The sequence below is a fragment of the Moschus berezovskii genome, chromosome 27, assembly GCF_049115385.1.
Source record: "Moschus berezovskii isolate FMDL1 chromosome 27, NW_MosBer_1.0, whole genome shotgun sequence".
Lineage (NCBI taxonomy): Eukaryota > Metazoa > Chordata > Mammalia > Artiodactyla > Moschidae > Moschus > Moschus berezovskii.
In genome coordinates, this window is record NC_142486.1 from 13,539,025 (window position 1) to 13,562,087 (window position 23,063).

The window sequence follows — 23,063 nt, forward strand, 5'->3', positions numbered from 1 at the left end:
GGTCAGAAGTCCTAAAGTCAAGGTTTGAGGAGGGCTGCATTTCTTCCAGAGGCTCTAGGGACTAATCTACCTCTTTGCATTTTCCAGCTTCTAAAGACTGCCTCAGTTTATGTCCCCTTCCTCCATCTTCAAAATCAGCAGAATAGCATCTTCCAATCTTACTCTCAGTTTGCTTTAATCCTCATATCCTTTCTGACTCTGAGCCTCCTGTGTATGCATGCTAAGTCGCTTCAGTTGTGTCAGGTTCTTTGTGACACTATGGACTGTAGCCCAGCAGGCTCCTCTGTCCATGGGAGTCTCCAAGTAAGAATACTGGAATGGGTTGCCATTTCCTCCTCCAGGGCATCTTCCCGACACAGGGATGGAACCCAGGTTCTCTTACGTCTCCTTCATTGGGAGGCTGGTTCTTTACCACTAGCGCCACCTGAGCCTCCTGCCTCCCACTTATAGGAAATCTTATGATTACATAAGCCCCCACTCAGATAATCCAGGGTAATAGTCTTATCTCAAATCATAATGTAATCGCATTTGCAAGAGACCATTCGCCATGTAAAGTGACACATTCATAGGAACCATGAATAAGAACATGGGCACACTTGGCGGTGGGGGAGGCGGGTGTTATCCAGCCTACCAGAAGACCTGATAAATTTCAATCTGAATTTTTTTTTTCAAAAATATCACTTTAATCACATTCTGAGAATCAGAACAGTCCATAATAGATTACATTTTTGGTGCTGTGAGAGGTATTTTCCAAAGGGTATTTTAAATTTGATGGTATTCCAAGATACAAAAGAACAGTAAAAATTAAAAATTTTTTTGATCAAGAATATGAAAGAAAAGCTAGGTAAAATAAAGAAAAATCACATAAGCAGTTGTAGATCACACATTCCTTCATTTAAAAAAAAATGGAAAATCACACAGCCTATGCTAAAAAGCAACTAGAAATCCTATAGTTCCAAGTGACCTGATTAAACACGGGACATGCCGATTCATCTTTCTACCCAGTGCCTCCTCCTGAGTGGGGACAGACGCAGGCCACCACTGCCTAGCTCAGTGTCGCTGCAGCCGAGACTCCAATGGGCTCGCCAGGCCCATGTTGCGAGCTGCGAACCACAGAGGCACCATCTTCCCGTACAAAGCACCAGCCACAAGCCAGTGCACATCCCAGAAAATCATCACCCTAATCCTGCAGAGAGGCCACCCAACCACATCCACCCCCTCTGTCAGGTCTAGAAGCCAAGAGCCTGACGGAAGTCACCTGCTCAATTACTGGAATAGGCAGAATCAGCCCATAGAGTACACCTTTCCCCAGGTAGCCAGCAACACACCCACGCGATCTTCAGCAATAAAGAAACCTTCAGTGAGCCTTGCTGGGGCCTGCGCAGATCCTTCCTGCAATTCAGCCTCTTCTCCACAGTTCCCACAGTCCTCACTCCAAATCTTTCCTCTTCCCCTCCAACTCCATCACACTCTCTCTGACACTCCCTCCCCAGATTCAACTACTAAATTCTATCCAAAGGCACCCAGATTTCTTTTTTCCTATCTACTGACTCCTCCCCTTTAAAAAAAAAATGAGCTTATTGGAAAGAGAAAGACAAATACCATATGATATCACTTATATGAGGAATCTAAAATAGGACACAGATGAACTTATCTATGAAACAGAAACAGACCCACAGACATAGAGAAGAGACTCGCGGTTGCCAAGGGGGAGTGGGGAGGGGAGGCAGGGAAGAGATGGCAATTTGGGATTAACAGATGCATACCCCATATATATATAGGATGGATAAACAACAAAGTCCTACTGTACAGCACAGGGAACTATATTTATATCCTGTTACAAACCATAAGGGAAAAGAATGTGAAAAAGAATAGATAGGTAATTGAATCACTCTGCCATATAGCAGAAATTTACACAACACTGTAAAACAACTATATTTCAATAAAGTATTTTTAAATGAGCTTATCCTCTGAATTAGAATTGTGAGAAGTTAAACCACCATTAAAGGTTAACAGTGGGGGGCATGGGAGTTAGATAGCCGAAGTCTTTGACCTGGCTTGTCCTCACAAGCTGTGTGACCTTGAAGCAGTGACTTAACCTGTCTGTGCCTCAGTGGCCTCACCTGGAAATGAGAATCATAACAGCGAGGGCCTGGCAGAGCAGATGTGAGAACTGAGTGAGAGGGATGCAGGGTGCACAGTGGGCTCCAGAGCCTCTGCTCTTAACCACTCACACCGAATTCACACCGTGGGCTTTTATTTCTCCTGTAGGTATTAGCTCTACATAAGTGGTGCACTGGTTCTCATAACTTTCCTGTGTGAGGCAAGATTAATTCTGAGATAATGCCCATTTTACTGAGAGAGAAACTGAGACTCAAGAAGCCTCTGTGCTATCTGCCTTGCCCAGTACACTGCAGAGTCTCGCTGGGAGGTTTTTCTCATTAGGTTTCCTTAGCCTGGAAATGGACAGTTGTACAGCTGTCTTTTCTACAAATCTATGGGTTTGGGGGAAGGGAGATTGTTTGGGGTTTTTTTTGTTTGTTTAGCATTTCCCCAGGACTGGATCGAATCTGGGAAGAACGTAAAGAACATGATTGTGAGAGTAGACAGGATTTGTCTCCTCCTGGCAATTTGTTAAGGCCATGAAGGTACGACGTGATGTGTGAGCACCCTGCCCTGGATCTACTGTCTGCTATCCCCACTCATCAGCCACCCAAGCGACTTGTAACCATGCCAAGCACACACACTGCGCCACTTTCTCTATGAAGACAAATGTGTTTTGCCGTGAGTAGGCAATGCTTCTGAGCCAAAAAACATATATAATAAAAAACTATCATCAGAGGCTTGGAGGAAAACACGATCCCTCTACATGTGTGTGTGTGTGTGTGTCTGTGTGTGTGTGTGTCTGTGCATGCCTGCACATGGAGGGGACAGTCTACTTCTGAGCGCACAGGGGTGACAGGGCCACAAGTCAACCTGAAGCCATTAGCACCTAGCTTGATGTCTTATCTCCCTTAAATAAACATTCTTTAAAGACAAAATATACTGAGCACATGGATAAGTTTCAAGATTTAACAACCTGTGGGGACATTATTACTGTTGTATTCGATGGCAGGCTTTATTACCTCTATGCTCCAAGAAAGACATCCCATCTTGAAGAGTTCCTGCCTTAATCATTGGCAAATGAGCCCTGGTCACACCCAGATGGTGCAGAAATGCACCGTCGGCCCTTTACCCCGGGTATTACCCACAGCTCAGCACCCCTACCTGGTTCTCCTGCAGAAGAACGTATACAGCACAGGGTCAAAGAAAAGGAAGGAGGAAATGAGAGCTGGATAAGTGAGGAGATCGAGCCTTTGGGATGCTGATGGTGACAAAGAATGACAGAGAAATAGTCCACTGTGTGTACGAAATAAATATGAGTATAAGTGTGGATTCCTCTGCCCTGCTTGCCCAGTACAATTACATCAGCAAAATGTTGTTGGATTGTAATTCCACATAACTGTGTCAGGGGTGGAAGGGCTACTGTGGTCTGGGGAGTTCCAGATGTTCTATGGAGAAGGTTCAGGGTCAAGCCCAGAGAGTACCCCTGAGCCCTACATACACACACACACACCTGAAAAAGATGTTAGGTGACATCAAATTTCATATTCAGATGAGACTTAGTTTTGTTCATTCACTTTGAAACATCCTTCACCCTTCCTAATTTGCTTCAATCCACTTTGGGAGAATTGGCTGGGGAGAAGAAAAAGAAAAGAAATTCAGACTTTCTCTCTCATCTTACTCCTTCCCCATAGCCTGCCAAGCAAGGATATTAACAGCCCCTGTAGAGCACACTGCCATGCCCATCATGTTACATGCTCTTCCCAACAAGGTGGGAACTGTATGACCCCATCATATAGATGAGAACATGGAGATGTGTTTTTAAAACTTGCCAAAGGGCACAGAGATAATAAATGACAGGTCGAAGGTTTGAATCAAGTTCAGGCTAATCCCAGAATCCCTGGAATTCGCCACTGCAGGCAAGAGGTTGAGTTCTTTTTTTTTGGGAGGGGGGATTGTGCTGCATGGCATGTGGGATCTTAGTTCTCCAGTCAGGGATTGAACCTACGCCCCCTGCAGTAGAAGCACAGAGTCTTAACCACTGGACTGCCAAGGAAGTCCCAAGAAGTCAAGTTCTTTATCCTTGGCCTGAGAGTGGCCTAGGGCAGTTCTCATTTTAGGTGAGTGACATTTGGAGTAACACAGTCTATTTGGAGGTCTGTTTAGTGGAGAAAACTAGAGAGTATTTCTATGGTACCCTGAAAAAGAGATTTCTATGCCAGGAGCCAGTGTGTGAATTTCTTTTAAAATCTAAGACAGCTAGTAGGTTTTAGGCAAGTTTCTCACTTGAAGAGTTTGAAAAAGAGGGTGTTATCAATAGAGCAAATTAATTGAGCACAAATAGGTGACCTATTTTTTTAACCCAAAGAGTACCTCCTCCTGATATGGGACTTTGGCTTTTGAGAATATAAGGATGCCATATCCTTCATAGTCCTACAAGACTAACCATGACATATAAAGCGAGATGTGGTCCCTCCCAAACACCCAGTTACCAGTGACCGCCTGTGGTCCAAGGAATGAATGGCTTTTGGGCCTTGGGTACTTGTCTTTGGCTCTCCTTCCTTCAATCCATCAATTCAAAATAGTGAAGATTCCAAAATCTTTATCTTAAGGCTAATGAGTGCCAGAATTTAATATTCAAGGGCCCGTTGACTGTCTCCAGTGGGATGATCTTCAGTTCTTATCAGCTTCTTCCAATTCTGTTCAAACTCCCATGTCCCTGTTCTGTGACTGGCATCACTGCACCTAGCTACCTCATTAGTTAACCATATACCTGACTCCTCCTGTCCTCACCTGCTTCACACCCACACATCAAGACCTACAATCTGGAGACAGGATAGCATGGGAGTTAGTGCAGAGTGGGGGCTTTGGCACTGTTACTGTTGTTTAGTCACTAAGTCGTGTCTGACTCTTTGCAACTCCATGGACTGTAACCTTCAAGGCTCCTCGGTCCGTGGGATTCTCTGGGCAAGAATACTGGAGTGGGTTGCCATTTTCTTCTTCAGGGGATCTTCCCCATCCAGGGATTGAACCCACATTTCCTGCATTGCCAGGTGTATTCTTTACCACTGAGCCACCTGGGAAACCCAGGCTTCGGCATTAGAGGAAGTTAAATACAAATCCTTGTCCACTATTATTTGTGTGACCTTGGGCAAGTAACTTCATCACTTTCACACCAATCTCCCTCATCTGCATAGTGAGGACAATGGTGTCTGCAAGAGGCACTGCAAACATTAAACTGGGTAAAATAAACACTGCTGTGAGTGTGTGCTAAGTCGTTTCAGTCGTGTCCAACTTTTTGCGACCCTTTGGACTGTAGCCCACCAGCCTCTTCTGTCCATGGGATTCTCCAGGCAAGATTTACTGAAGTGTGTTTCCATGCCCTTTTCCAGGGGATCTTCCCGACCCAGGGATCAAACCCACATATCTGATGTCTTCTGGAGTGGCAGTCGGGTTCTTTACCACGAGTGCCACCTGGGAAGCCCAAACACTGCCAAGTGTCTGTATTTTTAACATCCCAAGCCCACTTCTCTCTAACTCGCTGTCATTTGCTAAGCTTAACCCCTCATAACTTCTCCCCTGACTATGAGAGGCTGGTGATGCTCCAGCCTCTAGACCCACTCCCCTCATACCCCTTCTCCACATCACAAGTGCAATCTTCATAAAGAACCTCCCCAGCATGCATGGATGCACTTCATCCAGTCTCCCAAAGGAAAGCAAAACAAAACCTTTATGGAGTAATGGGTATAAAATGTCCGGTTCAACAGGTGTAGGTAAGCAACTTGTGTTACCCTTTGTTGAATCCCTTTAAGAAAATGACAGGGGACTTCCCTGGTAGAGCAGTAATTAAGAAACCGCCTTGCAATGCAGGGGATACGGGTTCAATCCCCGGTCAGGGCACTAAGATCCCACATGCCACATGGCAACTAAGCCCATGTACCACAAGTACGGAAGCCCTCAAGCTCCACCACAGGAGAAGCCACTGCAAGAAGCCTGCATACTGCAACTAGAGTAGCCGCTAACTGCTGCATCTAGAGAAAGCCCATGAGCGGCAACAAAGACTCAGGACAGTCAAAAGTAAAATTAAAAAAATACCTTATTAAATAAAAAAAGAATATGACAAAAGATATAGAGCTTCTCCCCAGGAAAAAAGCACCATGTATAAACACACAAAATAGTGAGAAGCTGTAGGAGAGTCGGACACGACTGAAGCGACTTAGCAGCAGCAGCAGCAGAGGAGAGACACAGACCCCAGCTTTAAAATCCCTGACTTAGAACATTCCTCAGCTGGCTTTTGGTAACTTCATTGTTCAGCCTAACCTGTCCTCCAGGTGGATTAACCTCAGCCACTGAGGCTTCAAAATCTGTGCACATTCAGTTCAGTTCAGTTCAGTCGCTCAGTCGTGTCCGACTCTTTGCGACCCCATGAACCACAGCACGCCAGGCCTCCCTGTCCATCACCAACTCCCGGAGTTCACTCAAACTCAAGTCCGTCGAGTCGGTGATGCCATCCAGCCATCTCATTCTCTGTCGTCCCCTTCTCCTCCCGCCCCCAATCCTTCCCAGCATCAGAGTCTTTTCCAGTGAGTCAACTCGTCGCATGAGGTGGCCAAAGTCAGGGTCCCCCAAATCCAGCAATAAAATCTAGCAAGCAGCTGAAGACACTTTTCCCAGAAATAGATGGCACCTTGGAAGGGGTCTTAAAGAAAGTAGTATCAAATTATGATCAATCATGCACTTGAAACTCAGAAGTTTTTGCCTCAGTAGGTGCAACTGAAAAACTGCACTTGGAGGTCTGGGAAGAAGCACCAGGGTGGGCAGGAAACACTGAACTCTCAGGTATGTCCCCATGACTCCCCTTTCCCCATCTCTCCCCACCTGAGCACCAGATGGCAGAGAGACTAAGCTCTATAAAATCTCCTACAAGATGCTTAGGGGCATCAGACCAAGAACTTTAGAACCCATCCTTCCTATAACGCTTCTAGACAGAGATATTAAATTGCCGCCCAGATGGTTGAGATGAGCTATGTATCCTGAGGCTCATTTTACTGGATACCAGCAGAGTAATAACCAGCAAAGCCAACTGGCACCAGTCTAAGAACCAGCCCTATGCCTGAGCATGAAAATGGTAGCACATTCCTCAGGCCAGCATGACTTAGGTCCTGGGGCCATTTATTTTAGCAGCTTTACAGGGAGGAAAAAAAAAACTACACTTTTTTTCACTATCACTATAAAACTTTAGTGTTACAAACAAACCATTAATACTGAAGTTGACGTTTCTAGTCTGGGAGAAACATTAAAACAAAAATAGCCCTGAATTTTAACCAGATGAGGTTAGGGGAAACCTAGGAGAGTGAGAAAAAGCCAGGAAACTCAGTAGGAAACGGATAGAAAGATACACCCAGCAAAACCGATGGCTAGACTCCTCCATTTCCAGAAACCATCACTAGTCCAACAGAGAGGAAGGAATGGAAGACTTCTTTTCAACGTGTTGAATTCAAAGAGCTGACAATGTCCCCTCCCAAGAAGGAATGGGTTCTGGTTATCTGGCTATGACTTCAGCCTTCCTGTCTCCCATTACCATCTCCCCTCCAACCCAAGGAATAAGTCTTATGAGATATTTTTAAAAAGGAAATTTATGAGCATGTTCATTCCTGATCCTTGGACACGACAATGAGGAGTTGGAAGGCCTGAATTGTCAGTGACTCACAAAATTTTCCCACGTCTAATTCTATTTCTCAGGACAACCTAAGGTTTGAAAGCTGGTGTCACTAGCTCAAACTCTTAACCTTCATTCCAGTGAGGACAGGGTCTTTGAAAGGTAAAGTGCTGAGGTTAAAGCCAGAGGAGTAGGAAAGGCATCTTTATGGGCTTTAACACTGAGAATTGTGATGGGGTGTCCAGACTCTTCCACACTGAAAGGTCTTTCCAATTAGGGGCATTCACCTCCTGAAGTGAGCCTGTCTTGACAGGACAACTGCATAGGATACTAGTTAGTGTTTTACTCTCTCCTTCAAGGAGCCCATCTGCCCCAAGGTGGAAGTAATAATCCTGTCTGGATGTGTCTTGTCATTCTTGTAGTGACCATCATCATCATTATTATCATAACAACAATAATAACAATAATTACTATTATTGATACTATTACTGCTACTATTTATTGGGTACTTACTACATACTAAATACAATAGTAACTCACTCTGCATATATTATCTCATAATATCCCTTTAAACTACATACTGTTATCCACACTGTACCAGCGAGAACATCTTAACCTGATGGCTCAGACAGGAAAGAGTCTGCCTGCAATGAGGGAGACCCAGGTTCAATCCCTGGGTCAGGAAGATACCCTGGAGCAGGAAATGGCAACCCACTCCAGTATTCTTGCCTGGAGAATCCCATGGATGGAAGAGTCTGGCAGGCTATAGTCCATGGGGTCGCAAAGAGTCAGACACAACTGAGCAACTGATACATCCAGGTGAGAAAACCAAAACTCATGGAGTGTTGAAGTAGATCATTTGACTCTAAATGCCATGGATAATCAACAATATTTCAACACCAGATATATCATCCCAATTCTACTCTCACTATGGAATGAATCAGTTCAGTTCAGTCACTCAGTTGTGTCCGACTCCTTGTGACCCCATGGACTGCAGCACGACAGGCCTCCCTGTCCATCACCAAATCCTGGAGTTTACTCAAGTCATGTCCATTGAGTTGGTGATGCCATCCAACCATCTCATCCTCTGTCGTCCCCTTCTCCTCCTGCCTTCAATCTTTCCCTGCATCAGGGTCTTTTCAAATGAGTCAGCTCTTCGCATCAGGTGGCCGAAGTATTGGAGTTTCAGCTTCAATATCAGACCTTCCAATGAATATTCAGGATTGATTTCCTTTAGGATGGACTGGTTGGATCTCCTTGCAGGCCAAGGGATTCTCAAGAGTCTTCTCCAACACCACAGTTCAAAAGCATCAATTCTTCAGTGCTCAGCTTTCTTTATAGTCCAGCTCTCACATCCATACATGACTACTGCTACTGCTGCTAAAAAAACATATCCTTGACTAGATGGACCTTTGTTGGCAAAGTAATGTCTCTGCTTTTTAATATGCTGTCTAGGTTGGTCATTAGTGCCTTTTAATTTCATAGAATGATTAATCGGGAGCAACTAGCTCATTTTGGGACAAATTTCATGGCATTCATTTATTTAGCAAGTATTTCTGGGGAACTTCCCCAGTGGTCTAGTGGTCAAGACTCTGCAATTCCACTGCAAGGGGCATGGGTTTGATTCCTGCTTTGGGAACTAAAGCAAAAATGGATCTCATATGCCCCATGGTGCTGCCAAAAAAGAAAGAAAGAGAGAGGGAGAGAAATCTAAATTTTAAAAAAACAAATATTTCTGAGAACTAACTGTTTGTCTAAACATTCCCTACATTTGCTCACAGGGATGAACATGGTATATTTGGGCCCTGACCTCATAATGAAACACACCCAACAAAAGTTAATGTTCTCCTGGAGGCATTTTGGGTCTCTGCCATCCAGCCTTCCCTGTTTATTCCACTCTTTCTGCCCTTCTGAACCTCTTCCTTTCACATTTCAACAGATGAACTTGAAATACTGTCTATATATGTTAGAAAAAGGACAAATTCCCATGCTTTGAAATTGTAGATCCATTATCTCTAGATCTTATTCAACAATACTTCCTCCTTAAAAATAGTAAGCAAAAGATTCTTCAAAGCAGCATTATGTGTAAGACACTAATTTTAAAATGGGAAAATAGGTTTAGAGGTTGGATTAATTGTCTGTGGTCATATGGTTGCTGATTTGGTGGGTGTAGGTTTAGCTGTGAGTGAGAAAAACAAATCAGAAGGCTATTTCTCTCTATTCCACTATCCTCAGGCACCCAGGGTCATCCCAGCTCACCCCTCTGCCACCTTTGTCTTCATGGTGCCAAGTGATGACATTCCCACTCCAACAATAAGCAGAAGGAAAGGATATAGAAAGGGCAAAGGGCAGCAAAGTTGCCCAATGTCACTTCAGCTTAGGTGTCATTGGCCAGAACTTACTAAAATGGCCATACCCAGTTCTTAAGGAGACTGGGAAATGTAGTCTTTATTTAAGCACACATTTGTCTGCTAAAATTTCTTCTACTGAAGAATGAATGATATTGGGGAAGAGCTAACCCACTCTCTTGTAGCTGCTAAGTAGTAAAATTCGGACAGTCCACATCTGTGGGACTGCTGAGACCCTACTCTGTCAGGTAGGCTTTAATTCTATTTTTATAGCAAAGATTTTTGGTCCTCTCTTCCTCGTTGCATAAAGAAATTGCTAAGTACAACTTTCAGTTCAGTTCAGTTCAGTTCAGTCGCTCAGTCGTGTCCGCCTCTCTGCGACCCCATGAATCACAGCACGCCAGGCCTCCCTGTCCATCACCAACTCCCGGAGTACACTCAAACTCATGTCCACAGAGTCGGTGATGCCATCCAGCCATCTCATTCTCCGTCGTCCCCTTCTCCTCACGCCCCCAACCTTTCCCAGCATCAGAGTCTTTTCCAGTGAGTCAACTCGTCGCATGAGGTGGCCAAAGTATTGCAGTTTCAGCTTTAGCATCAGTCCCTCCAATGAACATCCAGGATTGATCTCCTCTAGAATGGACTGGTTGGATCTCCTTGCAGTATAAGGGACTCTCAAGAGTCTTCTCCAACACTCTATAACATTTCATTAGCTTTCAATTCAATAGCTAGAAACCATCTCCAAGCTAATGTGTATGTGTTTTGGTGGTTTTAAAACACACCTGCTAATGCTTTGATATTCATCTCTTCAAATTTCACTTACCTTAAGTGGGGGCTCTATTCAGTGACTCACTTTTAGCGAATATATGGGGCAGAAGTGACAATATGTGACATCTGAGACAAGATCCTAAAAGGATCATTTATTTTAGAAAAAGTCAGATCCCATGTCAAGAAGTCACCCAAGCAGTCCTATGGGGAGGCCCTCATGGAAGGTCCTAAGACTTCCAGTCAACAGCCTTGGAAGTGCGTTTGGATGCATTTCCCAGTCACAGTCAAACCTTCAGATGACTTCAACCCAGCAAGTGTCTTGACTACAACCTTTTGAAAGACGTGGGGCCAGACCAGCCATCTGTGCCACTCCTGAATTCCTGATCCACAGAAACTGTGATATAAAAATGTCTGTTTTTCTAAACCAGCAACTTTAAGAGTACTTTGTCACATAGTAATAAAGGTCTTCCCAGTGGCTCAGTGGTAAAGAATTTGCCTGCAAAGCAGGAGATGCAGGTTCAATCCCTGGATTGGGAAGATCCCCTGGAAAAGCAAATGGCAATAAACTTCAGTATTCTTGCCTGGGGAATCCCATGGACAAAGAATCGTGGTAGGCTACAGTCCAGGGGGTCACAAAAGTCCAACTTGACTTAGTGACTAAACCACCACCACCACAACATAGCTCTCAATGCAAATTCAGAGCTATTCCGATTTGAGAATTAGAGGAAGTAGAAAAGACCACCTTGATAGACAAAATCTGTATTTCAAATGGCTGTGTCCTAGCTCATGACCCTCTTTTAAATGTTTTGTAGATATGTTTGGATGAGATGCTCTGGATACTGCTGTGAGGAGGAAAAACCAGTAAGTCATTCCTCCAAGAACATATTGCTAATATCACATCCCAGGAAACAGCTGAACCTGCTGTTGGCCAATTACCACCAAGAGAAACAGCTCAGTATCAACGAAGCCAACATCAGAATGATGAGTTTTGGCAAACTCTCTTCAGTATCCAGATGGATAATGCTGAATAATTCTACTCAACAGGTTAACTTTTTCAGTTATCTGGGGAAGCGCTGTGGAGCTTAATTACCTTAGCAGATCCATTAGGATGCATTTTTGTTGAAAGTAGAAGCTTCCACATGAAGAGTATCAAGGTTATTTTATGATAGAGATGAATTGTTGATCTTGTTCTGCAAATATCCCAAGTCAAAGTTCATGCTTCACAATGCAGGTCCTTGAACTTTCATACCAAGATATCACCTCTGCCTACTGTCTCAAGCAGGGGGAGGGGGAAACCAGAGAAACATGTCCCAACACAGGTACTTGGCATCATCTGGTGAAAAGACTTTTTAAACTACCATCTGCCCACCTCTCTCTGCATCTGGAGTCTAAGATTAGCACCTAGTCCTTCACTGAGAATCACCATCATTAAAAGCCACCATTACTAGGGAAAACAGGTTTCAAAAAAACCTTCAGAAATTAGAGGTTGAGAAAAAGTTGAAACCTACCAACACCTTTGACATAACAATACAAAGTGCTTGTATGTTGGGTATTTTTATTATGGACTTCCCTGGTGGCTCAGGTGGTAAAGAATCTGCCTGCAATGCGGGAGACCTGGGTTTGATCCCTGGGTTGGAAAAATCCCCTGGAGAAGGGAAAGGCTACCCACTCCAGTATTCTGGCCTGGAAAATTCCATGGACTATGTAGTCCATGGGGCTTCAAAGTGTCGGACACGACTGAGTGGCTATCGCTTTCACTTTCAAGGAGCTCTTATTTAAAATATAGATGAGAAGATGATTCTTCCAATAGGATCCTTGAAGGCTGTCATTGGAATAAGGTATGTTGCCTTTTTGCCCCAATCAATTGGAAGTTTGGAGCTAAATTTAATGCTCACAGTAAATGTATTAGTTTTAGGAGCTGTCATGTTTTTTTCTTCCTTGTGGTATGTGAATTTTTATTTCCTATTTCTATTCCGACAGCCTTTGCAGTTTATGCTTCTTCTTTTATCATATGATGTCTCTATCACTTTGGGAAGCATGCAGCATATAAATTACCAATGAAGAAAATGAAAGTGGCAGGGATAGTACTCAGGTTTTCTTCTTGGCCACAGCTATTAACAAGCACTTTCAGAACCAGATGCAGGGAACTCCAAGAAGACTTAGGCAAATGTCCCTTTAAGGAGTGGGCCCTCAGAAGCAGCTAGCATCAGAGAAATCCCTCCTTGGCACTGCTAATAAAACTTCACAACTCTCCACAAAAGACTTACCCTCTCAAGGCTCCAAGGCAAGTCAAGCCTCCAGGAGAAAGTAGCCAGGTAGATAAAAGGCCCAGGTTGTAAGGCTAATTCCCAGCTCAGAAGCACAGCTGTCTATCTGGCACTCCCACTCCTGTTGGATGATGTGGCTCATTATGTAGGTTTTATCGCCTCCTCTGGAGGAGAGAACTTTGAGCCATCAGCCTTCTCAGATAAGAGATGAGAGCGTCTCTTCTTGTGACAGTAATGTTTCTGCCTTCTTAAAACCCCACTTGAAAAGCCTGGAGAGGGAAGGATCTCAAAAAAAGCAAGTAGGGTGTGCCTCTGGGATTTCTAAATCAACCATCAAAAGTAGAGGAGGAAAAAAAAGGGGGGTGGGAGGAGTCTTCTTTACAAGAAAATATATGATGGACCAGACAAATGAGGGTGGAAAGGGGCTCTTCAGAGCTCAGAGCACAGAAGGCAGACCCATTCCAACGTGAACTCAAGCCCACCACCAGCCTTTTCCTGGGCTGCAGTGCACCTCTGCTCTTCATGAGAAATACACTGGGCTCACATAGAGCTTTAAAAATATCTCTCCACCCACTGAAAGCCTGATTAATCAGCCAAGTTCTCACCCAGGTGTCACAGCGGTGGCAGTGATATATATGATAGGGACATGAGGGTGCGGGGAAGGCACAAAGGGTCTTACTTAGCAGGCGGGAGGATTCAGAGCATAGAACTTGAAAAGCATGAGCTCTGAAGCCAGATGGCAGTCTGCATCCCAGTTTCAACACGTGCAAGTTATGCGACCTTGGGGAAGGTTATTATTGAACATATCCCTTTTCCACCTCTGCAAGAATGAGGTTCATAATAGCACCTGTATCATAGAATTACTGAGAGGGTTAAACGGATTAAATCATCTCCTGCATGTTGAACAGTTCCTGGCACATAGTAAGCACTCAGTAAACTCCAGTTGTAATGGTAGGATGAGGATAACAATGGACAATGTTGAAAGTTACAAGATGATTAGGTGCATCCCAGATGCATAGAACATTCTTGAAGGAAGCAACTAAAATAAAGGCAGAGAAGCAAGAGAGGTTGTGAGGCAGCAGGAAGCCACCTGGAAGGCAAGGTGGGAGTGAAGCAGACAAAAAGAAGGGTCCAGGCCACACAGGGCTTCATACACTTTGTCACAGTCATGCGCTGTAGCTAACACAGCTGAAGGCTACAGAGAGCCATTTCAGAATTATCAGCAGGAGTGAAACATTAAAGGGTAAAATGATAGAATGGTTGAAAATTACTTTTAACTGGTTCAGGTTAAAAAAAAAAATACTGATAATAAGCTTTTACTGTGACAAAGTAACCAGTATGAGAATAACCCTCCCACCATGTACAAGCATAAACCTGAACAAAATATATAAAGCAACTGTTTTCAGGTCATAAACAACAGGCAGCACAAGACTGCAATTGCAGGGTAAGAGGAAATTCATATGGTGAGCCCCATGTCCTCCCTGGCTTACTGCCCGGGGACAATTTGCCAACCATAGTTCTTATGTTGGGGTAGCAGAAGGGGCTGGAATTCACCGGGTCAGGCCACAGAGAGAAGAAAACTAGGCATAGAGAGGGCCTCAGAAGCTTGTGTGTGGGTTCCCTATGAGTGACTGGCTGAAGGCTGGGCAGCACAGTGCCAGCTGAGATTAAACCAGACTTATCAGGAAGCAGCCACTATGAGACTGAAAATGGAAGACAGATATGAAAATTTAAGCATCTGTAGGGGATGTCTGAAAAACCTCATTAATACCCCAGGCATCCAGACACTAGAAAGAGCACAACTTACGAGTAAAACATTCTGAAGGTCTCCATGAGATCCACCTGCACAAAACCTAAAACCAAGCCCTGACAAGATCCACAAAGAAGACAAGAGTTTGGAAGCTGAGTCCCTGTCAAGTTAGAACGGCTTGGGAGCCAGCCACCTTGTAAATTTAAGAAAATATGTCCAAAGAATTAAAGAAAATACTGTTTAAATGAGTAAACAGAGTATCTCAGCAAAGAAATGGAAACGATAAAAAAGAATCAAATTAAAATTTTAGAGTTGAAAAAACTGTGTGCGTGCATGTGTGTGTGTTGAGAGAAATGGAAAGAGAGAGAAAGCAAATGCTGCAACGTTAGCAATTGACAAAGGGCACACAGCTATTCACTGTACTTTCCAGAATCTCTAGAGATTAAAAAATTTTAGAAATGATTAAAGAAATATTAAAGACATTACTGTTTTATGTATATATCTTTGTGTGTGTTTTTGTAGGACAAGAAGGAAAATGTGATAACTTAATCAAGTATGTATTTGAGATGCTCTCTTCCAGGGAAACGGAACTGAACTGATACAGGGCTGGTATCCTGGATGAGGCACAAGATCACTCTTGGTGACTGTCTAGGAGGCGGGCGACCTGGCCCAAGAAAGCAGCAACACGGCTGGAGAAGAAGAAAGTCGATCTGCAAGGCTTTGCCAATGCTATGTGGCGAGTAAGACAAAGGGGTGGGGGGCGTCCAGGATGATCCCCAAATTACCATCATGGCTTACTGGGTATAAAAGGATATAACTTTCTGGGAAAAAATCCAGAGGAGGGGCAATTTAAGAGAAAAAAAGAAAATCTGTTCATCTTTGGACGCTGGAATTTAAGGAACTGTATATAAGGCTATAAGTAGCAGGTCTAAAACTCAGGAGGGAGGCATGGATCGAATATATCTATCCTGAGGTGATTGGTACACATTTGCTCCTGGGGATGACAACAAAAACCAATCCCAGGAGACAACAGTGCATCAGGAGTGGGCAGAAGAGGAGGGAAATGACAGAAGTAGAAAAGAGGGAGGAGGAGAGCCAGCTAGCGGCAAGGATGCCAAGAGAGTGACAAACCAAAACCCAGGGTGTGAGCAACGTTGCCAGAGGCCGCAGAAAGTCCGGGATAAACAATGAGTGTCCACTGCATCAGGCAAACAGGAGGCCATTGAGGAAACTGGGCTGTGCTGATGCAGTGGGTATAGAAGAGTCCAAATGGAGGTAGCCAACTACTAAAGTGGTACTTCATGTTACAAAGTTGGATTGATACATCCACTCTAAAATTCAAATTAAAATACTCTCCAAAAAGGCAGGATAATGTACGCACATCCCCAGAAACATTTACTGTGAGATGTACACACATGTTAGAGGCTGAGGAGACATTTTCACTAGTTGCCACACTAACTAAACTAGTGTAACATAATTTCTACCCACCACAGAGGCACATACAGAAGGCACTGGCTCATCACCATTATCTCCCCTGTTAGGGACCCAGAGGCTAACTGAACAGCAAATCAAGCAATCGATCGCTATTTCACAGCAGGTGTTCTCCCCAGTGATCTAATCCTCAACCCAAACCCACCTCAGCAACATCTTTCTTTTTTTTATTTTTATTTTATATTGTAGCACAGTTGACTAACAATGCTGTGTTAATTTCAGGTGGACAGCAAAGTGATTCCATGATGACTATACACGTATCTATTCCTTGTCAAATTCTTCTCCCATTTAGGTTATTATAGAATATTGAAGAGCTCCCCATGCTATACAGTAGATCCTTGCTGGTTATCTATGTAGCAGCACCTCTTTTCCAAGCTCCTGTGGGGAACTCCACAACTCTCTAAGAGTAACAGGAGCCATGGGTGAGTGTGTCTCATCCCCCATTATTTGTGGGGGAGTGATGAGAATCCAAAGGTACCAGAATGTTGAATACTAGCTTGGGAACAGGAAAGAGACCAAAAGAAAGGAAGAATAAAGGAACTAATAGAATTCTGTGGCATAAGGGAGCCAACTTAATAGGAGGCGCCATCAAGAACCCACTTCTGCTCAGCAGCCATGGACTAGAGGAATGTCTTCTAGAAACTGGACTCTCCAGTTGGGGCTGAAAAGGGGGACATTATCCCAGGTCTGGAATAAAGTGAAGATAGAATGAAGAAGGCTAAAGGCTCTTTATAGTTTGCTTACAGATCCTGGGTCTCCAAAATCTTCCATTGCTGAGTCATAAAACAGAACAGAAAAAGCAAAAGGGACTGAATAAAACCATCTTCTAATGGAAAACAAAGGTAGCATCAGCTGGGAGACTTGGAGAGAAACAGATTTTTATTATGAAAAGATCTCTCTATATAATTTATGACAAGAAACAAAAGAGACTTGGATAAACTGTGTACAAGTTGTTCTCAATAAGACAAAGAGGTGGGAGAGAGTAAAAAAAAATGACTCCAGTAAAAGACGAAGAAGTTGCCATGAGAAGAGCACAGCCTAAGACTACAGCAGAAACATCAGCGACTACAGCCTAAGAGCTACAAACTGGAAACAAACTGAATACCTGCCAAGATAGGATGGATAAAAAAGAGAATAGGATAGAAAAATAAACTTAGGTATTTACCTACCAAGAAACAGCATATATTGATGAAAATGAATGAACTTCATCTACCCTGAAAAACATGGTTGAGTCTCACAAGTATAATGTTGAAGAAAAGAGGCTGGACATAAAACCATAAATACAATGTGACCCCCTTGAGATGAAGGTAAAACACGAGCACAAACAATGATAGGTGACTGAGGAAGAGATGATCGGAAAAGCTTCAAAGGTACTTCAGGTGCTGGCAACACCTTGTTCCTTAACCCGGGGGGTTGTTGCATGAGTGTTCACATTTGCTAATTGAACTGTACTCTCAAACTTTTCTGCATTATACTTTGACCAAAATGTTAAAGGATAGCTTCTGAAATAAAATCAAGCTACGATGAAACTGAAACTTTCAGCCATAATGAAAATAAGTTCTGAAGGCGATAGTAAAAATTGTTTTAAATGACTGCAAACAACTAAATCCATGAAGTGGTAGACAGACACAAGAATGAACAGAGTAGTGCAAAAAAAGAGAAAAATGATGTGAGAAGAGACCCGTTTTGTGGAAAATAAATGAAGATCGAGCGTTCAAATGGGAGGCACTCCTGAAGAAAAAAAAATAAAACAGAAATAACAACCATTCAAGATGTGAGAACAAACTAACCTAGGCTAGAAGGAAGACCCAAGACATTAATCCAAGAAGCTGACACTGTTACTGGCAAGAATAACGTGAAACACCCACACTCGGACATCTCACAATGGTCATGGGGAACCATGAGGAGAGCATTTCCAACATCACAGCTGCAACAGAAGGGGAGGCTAAACTACATCCTAACAATCCCAAACTGAAAACAAGCTCAAAATACATCCTGAATGGAATAGATACAGAAACTGAAATATATTTATATACAACGGAACACCATACATTCATGAAAATGAGTAAACTTCAGAAAGAAGCAAGTTTAGTTTAAGACAGCCTCACAAGATTATTCAATAAATAGCACTGAGAAAACCGCTTTTAAAATATTATAATTCATGTGTCTAACAAAATTCCACATGACACAGTCTAAAAACACAAGATACTACTAATAAATTCTGTATGTACATAAACTCCCTGGGTAGACTGTACACTCCTTGGACCAGGCAACAAATACTATACTTCTCTGTATATTCCTCCACCTAGAAAACATTTGGGTAAACACCCCTGTCATGAGCGAGCGACGAGGAATGAATGTATGAATGACCACAAATGAATGACTGAACGTTAAGATCTCAACCAAATCATCATGGCTGAGCTTGCTGGGTGATTTCCAACTCCAGTCTGACCAATTGATGCAGCTTTGCATCATTTCCTCCTGAACTTTGTTTATAGGGAAGAAATGGAAACTTCTCAGAGTGAATGGCAGAGGGAGGTAGCCTGCATGGCAAGTGGCCCTGTTCTCAGAGGCTAACCTCTCATGGACTGGGTGTCTTTGCTCCTTACACTGAAGGAAAGGGACACTCCATCCCCAGTGACAGTCACTGACCAGGTGAGGGAACCTGCCCTTGGTGATCCATAAGCCTGAGGCTGTAGCTATGGCGGGGTGGGGATGGCACCCAACTAACATCTGTGCCCAACGTGGCTGGGCCACAGAGGATGCTTCAGTATCCACCAGCGTCCAACACATCAACTCCCTGTGCAACACCCTGTGTTCTTCAGGGATAAACGAGTGACCCCCAAACAGTAGGATGTTAGGGCTCATCTGACACAAGGCAGTCCCAAGAGAACAGCAAACAGACACCGTCTCAGAAACGGCAGTTTCCCTAAAAACCAACCTGCGGTCCTCTGAACTGATGCAAGCCAACACAGAGCACCTGCTCTACACGCAGAACACATCTTCACAGCCCTGCCACAGCCCCAAGATGCTTGTAACAAAGCGTGAGCAGTCATAACTCAGGGTTCACCTTGGCAAAAATAAATAAATAAGTAGAAGGAATCTTCCATCAGAAAATAAATGGCCTTTCTCCAGGCTCAGAGTATGGATTACCCTCCTAAAGGACAAATACAGTATTTTCCCCAGCTGACATCACACCATAAAGTCCAGCTTTATTCAACTAGGGACCCCTGACCCCCATCCCCTCGACATATATCCAGAGAAAACTATAATTCAAAAAAATACGGTGGCACTCCAGTGTTCACTGCAGCATTATTTACAATAGCCAAGACATGGAAACCACCTAATGAATGGATAAAGAAGATGTGGTACATATATAGTGGAATATTAGTCATAAAAAAGAATAACATAATGCCATTTGAAGCAACATGGATGCTAAGCGAAGTAATCCAAAGACAAGTATCATATGATATCACCTACATGTGAAATAAAACCATGACACAAAAGAACTTGTATATAAAACAGAGACAGACCACAGACATAGAAAACAAACTACGGTTACCAAAAGGGAAAGGTAGGGGAAGGGTAAATTAGGAGTTTGAGATTAATACTCAGACACACTACAAATGGCAACCCACTCCAGTATTCTTGCCTGGGAAATCCCATAGACAGAGGAGCCTGGCAGGCTACAGTCCATGGGGTCAGACAAGAGTCGGACATGACTTGAGAGAATAAACAACAATATGTAAAACAGACAGACAACAAGAACCTACTCTATAGCACAGGGAACTATATTTGATATTTCATAATAACTTATAAGGAAAAGAATATTTAAAAATAGATACATATGTATGTATAACTGAATCACTTTACTGTATACCTGAAACTAATCAACATTGTAAATCAACTATACTTTAAAAAGAGAGAGAGAGTTACTTGAAACACACAGACTTTCGGCCCAGGTCTCATGGCTTCTGCTCCATGGGGCTAAATACACAGGAGGCTCTTGGTCCCTCTTGCAAACTGGTGACTGAAACTGGGGGAACCGACTCAAACAAACACCAGCACCCCACCCTCCCGCATCAATGCAGCACTACCCAGCTCACCACTAGCAGACCCCTGCTCAGGACACAAGGAAGATTGGGCCTCACCTAACCTGCCAAACACCCACAGCTCAGCCTCAGTCTTCTTTGTGGCCATCAGGATGGGCTCATTTTGGAGGCAATCAGGGCTCTATTTTTTGCTTCCAAGTCCTTGTCTGAATATCCTCTAGCCAACTAAAGGCCAGGAGACATGCAGGCACAGCTTTCCTCTCTGGCCCTCAGTCTGTCCGGACCACAGTTGAGCAGCTCTGGGCATGCGGAGCCTGGCTCTGGCCACATCACTCCCCTTCCTCTGACCCCCACCTGCCTCTCCCCCAAACCCAGCCCACTGGGCCCTGAGCTTCACTGCTTCATCATGGAAATAAGCAAGCCTCTACAGGGAGGCCTGGGAGATACCATGAGTTCAGTTCCAGGACATTGCAATAAAGCTTATATAATATCACAATGAAGGGAATCACTGAATCATTTAGTTTCCCAGTGCATGTAAAAGTTATGTTTATGGACTTCCTTAGTGGTCCAGTGGTTAAGACTCCACGCTTCCAATGCAGGAGGCATGGGTTCAATCTCTGGCTGGGGAACTCAGATCTCACAGGCCACAAGGAACGGCCAAATAAATAAAATATCTTTTTTAAAAAAGTTGTGTTTACACTACATTGTGTAGTCCATTAAGTGTGTAATAGCATTATGTCCAAACAGTGTACGTACCTTAATTAAAAAACATTTTAGCAATAAAAAATGTTAACCAGCATCTGACAATGTAGTGTTGTCACAAACCTCAGATTTGTTTAAAAAAAAAAAAAAACTGCAGTATCTGAGAAGTGCAATAAGGCAAAGCGTAATAAAACGTGGTATGACTGTCGAGAAGTAAGCAAACAACATGGGCGAGAACAAGAAAGCTATCCGATGTCCCTGTCCTTGCTGGTTGCATCTCCTGCTGATCAATTGTGAAGCAAGTTTGGCTTCCCTGGCCCAGAACTGAAACTCCTCACCTTTCCCTTGGAAGAAATGTGCCAAGAGAAAGAGCACTGGTTCAGACTATTACACTTAAAAGCAAAGATATGAGCCATCTGAGGTAATTTTAACTTCCTTATTTTAGAAAGTAAATTTCAACTTCTTGTTTTAAAACAGTGTGTTACCAGGAAAACAGCATTCCGAAACAAGACGGGAAACCGATCTGGCTTGGCCTCAGCAGATGTAGTACCCAGGCAAACATCTGGCCGAATCAACCTAATTCTCTATCCTAAAAAAAAAAATTCTTTCTTCCTCTTTTTAATTTTTTAATTAAGGAGTTGATTTCCCCGGGCTACAGAGGGGGCACTGTCCCAGGATGAATTCAGTCACCATGTTCTCTGGTTCGTTCCCAACCCTAAGGCAGGGTTACACTGTTACAGAGGCAATCAAAATAATTGCTGGCTATTTCCACCTGGACACAGATTTCAAATGATTCTGATCTGGACAGGATTCAAAGCACCATTCAAAGGCCTCAAGTCAAGAGACAGTCATTAACAGGGCTACAATCTCCCCCACAGCTGGGCCCCATCGTGGACAAGAGGGAAACAGGGCCACACTATTGGCGATCGAGATTCCATCAACTGGAAAATAACACGTGGGGAGCTGAAGGCTGTCTCCCCAGTTGGTATCCAAAGGAACCAAAACATTCACCATAGATTTTTCAGGCCACCAGGTCCATCTCACACAAAGAAGTCATCTGGGCAAAAGTGATCGCTGAACTCTCCTGCTGCATCATGGTTAGACTTGGCCACAACTGATGGCCAGGGTCTTAGGTGCGCGAGAGCCCCAGGTGGCTCCCTTGGGTGGCTAACCTCCCAGGCGGGGAGGGCTCCTTACCGTCCAACTCCTCCACGGAGATGTTAGCCAGCTGCTCGCTGTCGCTGCCAGCAGAGAGAGACCGGTTGAGGTAATTCCCCTTGTACAACAGGCCAGCGGTCACATGGTGAAAAGGCATCTTCTCCCTGCTCACGAGAGACGGGAGGTAGAGGGGGAGAGAAAGACATCATCATCCATTCCTCTTTTCCTTCCCTGAAGGACCATCCCGGTGTTCGGAAGGCCAGGGGTATTTTTTTAAACAACAATAACATTGGTAGAGGGAAAGTCAGAGAGTACCAGGGTCCCCATGGCCGGAACGATTCCCAAATGCCCCCAAATTCTGTCCTTTCCTTCACTGTACGTCTTACTTCATTTTCCCCATTTAATAATGAACTTAAGCCATGGGGTTCTGGCAGACTGTGGGATACCCTGGCATCAACCAGCTGTCTCTCCATGCAAACAAGGATGCACTTGCTCCTTTCTTTGGCCTGATAAACCCTTTTTCTGTCCTCATAAGAAAGGATTGAACACCCTAGAAATGTGAGTGTATCCAGGGACCAGATGTCCTAGCTATGACTGTATAGAAATCCAAGTGTTTCATTTTCCCCAAGTAAAGCAGGTATTGCACTTATACTGCACTCAAAGCAGGTCGGACATGCCAGGCTCTGAGTGAACACAGACAACAGCCTGCACCTCTGAGAAGCGGCCCTGTGCCTATAGCACGAGTGGCTCATGAGCACAGCCCTC

General features: G+C 43.8%; 1 protein-coding gene across 1 annotated transcript in view; it reads right to left on the reverse strand.

The window, feature by feature from the left end:
• The window catches only part of CALN1 (calneuron 1), a 453,922-nt gene that overhangs the window by 336,770 nt on the left and 94,089 nt on the right, over positions 1-23,063 (reverse strand). The window contains exon 2 of the mRNA XM_088832959.1: positions 22,338-22,458. Within this exon, the coding sequence (XP_088689085.1) occupies positions 22,338-22,458 (121 nt within the window). The remainder of the gene's footprint in view (positions 1-22,337; positions 22,459-23,063) is intronic.